Raw genomic sequence first — 3,082 nt, 5'->3', positions numbered from 1 at the left:
CCATATCCCCCCTATATCCCCCTATATCCCCCCTATATCCTTTTATATCCCCCCAGGGATGTTCCAGCGCCTGGACTCTCTCCGTAAACACGCCTTTGCCAGCGTCCTCCTGTTCGGCACCAACAACGACAGCAGCATCTCTGGGGTCTGGCTGATGCGGGGCCAGGAGCTGGCGTTCCAGGTATGGGAACATGAAATGGGCCCAAAATGAACCAAAATCACCCCAAAATGGGCCCAAAATCACCCCAAAATGGCCCCAAATGAATCAAAATCACCCCAAAATGGGCCCAAAATGGCCCTAAATGAGCCTAAATGACCCCAAAATGGACCAAAATCACCCCAAAATGGGCCATTGAGCCCCGATTATCCCCCATAGTGCCCCCATACTGCCCCTGTTTCCCCCATTAATGACTATTAATGAATATTAATGAGCTAATTAGCATACATTACCATGTCGTTCCAGCTGTGCCCTGATTGGCAGGTGGATTATGAGTCCTATACCTGGCGCTGATTGGACCCATTATCCCCCATTAATCCCCCACATTTCCCATTAATGACTATTAATGACTCATTAATGACTCTCAATGATCTAATTAGCATACATTACCATATCGTTCCAGCTGTGCCCTGATTGGCAGGTTGATTACGAGTCCTACACCTGGCAATGATTGGACCCATTATCCCTCATTAATCCTCCATAGTGCCCCCATACCAACCCTATATCCCCCATTACTGACTATTAATGACCTAATTAGCATACATTACCATATCGTTCCAGCTGTGCCCTGATTGGCAGGTTGATTACGAGTCCTACACCTGGCGCCGGTTGGACCCATTATCCCCCATTAATCCCCCCTAGAGCCCCCATATCCCCCATTAATGACCCATTAATGACTTTTAATGACCATTAATGAGCTAATTACCATAAATTACCATATTTATCGTTTCAACTGTGCCCTAATTGGCAGGTTGACTATGAGTCCTACACCTGGCGCCGGTTGGACCCTTTGAGCCCCATACCAACCCCATATCCCCCATTAATGACTAGTAATGACTCTTAATGACTCTCAATGATCTAATTAGCATACATTACCATATCGTTCCAGCTGTGCCCTGATTGGCAGGTTGACTATGAATCCTACACCTGGCGCCGATTGGACCCATTATCCCCCATTAATCCCCCCTAGTGTCCCCACATCCCCCATTAATGACTTACTAATGACTATTAATGACTATTAATGATCTAATTACCATAAATTACCATGTTTATCGTTCCAACTGTGCCCTAATTGGCAGGTGGACTATGAGTCCTACACCTGGCGCCAGTTGGACCCTTTAATCCCCCCTAGTGTCCCCATATCCCCCATTAACAATCCGTTAATGACTCTTAATGACTATTAATGAGCTAATTAGCATACATTACCATATCGTTCCAGCTGTGCCCTGATTGGCAGGTTGATTACGAGTCCTATACCTGGTGCCGATTGGACCCATTGAGCCCCATACCAACCCCATATCCCCCATTAACAACCCATTAATTCCCATTAATGACTCTCAATGATCTAATTAGCATACATTACCATATCGTTCCAGCTGTGCCCTGATTAGCAGGTTGACTATGAGTCCTACACCTGGCGCCGGTTGGACCCATTGAGCCCCATACCAACCCCATATCCCCCATTAACAACCCATTAATTCCCATTAATGACTATCAATGACCTAATTAGCATACATTACCATATCGTTCCAGCTGTGCCCTGATTGGCAGGTTGATTACGAGTCCTACACCTGGCGCCGATTGGACCCCTCGAGCCCCGACAGCCGCGTGCTGGTGTCTGAATATTTCTCATGGGAGGGGAAGTTCCAACACGTGGGGAAACCCTTCAACCAGGGCAAGATCTTCAAGTGAGGGCGGGGCCTCAGCTCCACCAATGGCAGCGCAGCTTCAGCGGGCGGGGCTCCGCCTCCACCAATGGGGAGCTGCTCCCAGTGGGGCGGGGCTCTGTCTACACCAATGGCAGGGCTCTGCTCCCAATGGGCCGGGCTCAGTCTCTACCAATGGGGAGCTGCTCCTAATGGGCGGGGCTCTGCCTCCACCAATGGCAGGGCTGCTTTACCTCCACCAATGGGGAGCTGCTCCTAATGGGTGGGGCTCTGCCTCCACCAATGGCAGGGCTGCTTTACCTCCACCAATGGGGAGCTGCTCCTAATGGGGGTGGGCTCTGCCTCCACCAATGGCAGGGCTGCTCTACCAAAGGGGTTTCTGCCTCAGCCAATGGGGGGGCTCCTCTGCCATCAATGGGGGGGGGGGGGCTTCAGCCAGATGGGAGGCCTGTGCTCCGCTTCCGGCCGCGCAACTCAACTATGAATGGGAAAAACCGGCTGCACGCCCCCATGCGAAACGTGAATGGGGGGAATGTGGGGGACTCACTCAGACGCACACTCTCCTACGGGGCTTAATGGGTTATAATGGGTCAATGGGGGCTTATGGGGTTACTAATGGGGGTCTACTGGGATATCACATCACCGAGAGAGCTATGGGGGTTAATGGGAGGCTATGGCGGTATAATGGGCAGCCGCTAGGGCTATAAGGTTATTTGGGGATCTTATGGGGTATTAATAGGGGTTCTATGGGGGTATAATGGGGGTCATGGGGATTAATGGGGGGCTTGGGGTTAGATGGAGGCAATAGACAGAGATACATGGGGGCTATGGGGCAGCTTATTAGGGTTATAATGGGGATTATGGGGTAATAATAAAGAGGACATAGATAGAGGAGTCATACCCCCCATCCGCCGGCGGCTATGGGGTATACTGAGAGAGAGGCTATGGGGGTATAATGGGGGGCTATGGGGGCTTATAGGGTTATCAAATGGGATCTATGGCGCGCTCATCACACTCACGCGCGCTCTACCTCCTGCGGCGGTACCACACTCGCGCCGCGCGTCCACTCGCGGTACTCACACGGGGGCTATGGGGGTTATAGGGGTCTCACCACTCGCCGCGGACTCATGAGCGGTATAAGGGGCTATGGGTCACTCCTGGGGGGCTATGGGGGTTATAGGAGATAATTGGGGATAAT

The 3,082-nt window shown here is 51.3% G+C and overlaps 1 protein-coding gene across 1 annotated transcript in view; it reads left to right on the top strand.

The window, feature by feature from the left end:
• EEF1G (eukaryotic translation elongation factor 1 gamma) overlaps positions 1–2,291 on the top strand; it is a 15,524-nt gene extending 13,233 nt beyond the window's left edge. Inside the window, exons 8-9 of the mRNA XM_032441667.1 lie at positions 57–181; positions 1,751–2,291. Of these exons, the coding sequence (XP_032297558.1) occupies positions 57–181; positions 1,751–1,909 (284 nt within the window). The 3' untranslated portion in view covers positions 1,910–2,291. The remainder of the gene's footprint in view (positions 1–56; positions 182–1,750) is intronic.
• Positions 2,292–3,082: the final 791 nt, after the last annotated feature.

The sequence above is a fragment of the Coturnix japonica genome, unplaced genomic scaffold, assembly GCF_001577835.2.
Source record: "Coturnix japonica isolate 7356 unplaced genomic scaffold, Coturnix japonica 2.1 chrUnrandom477, whole genome shotgun sequence".
In the NCBI taxonomy this organism is placed as follows: domain Eukaryota; kingdom Metazoa; phylum Chordata; class Aves; order Galliformes; family Phasianidae; genus Coturnix; species Coturnix japonica.
This window is presented reverse-complemented; position numbering and strand designations above follow the sequence as displayed.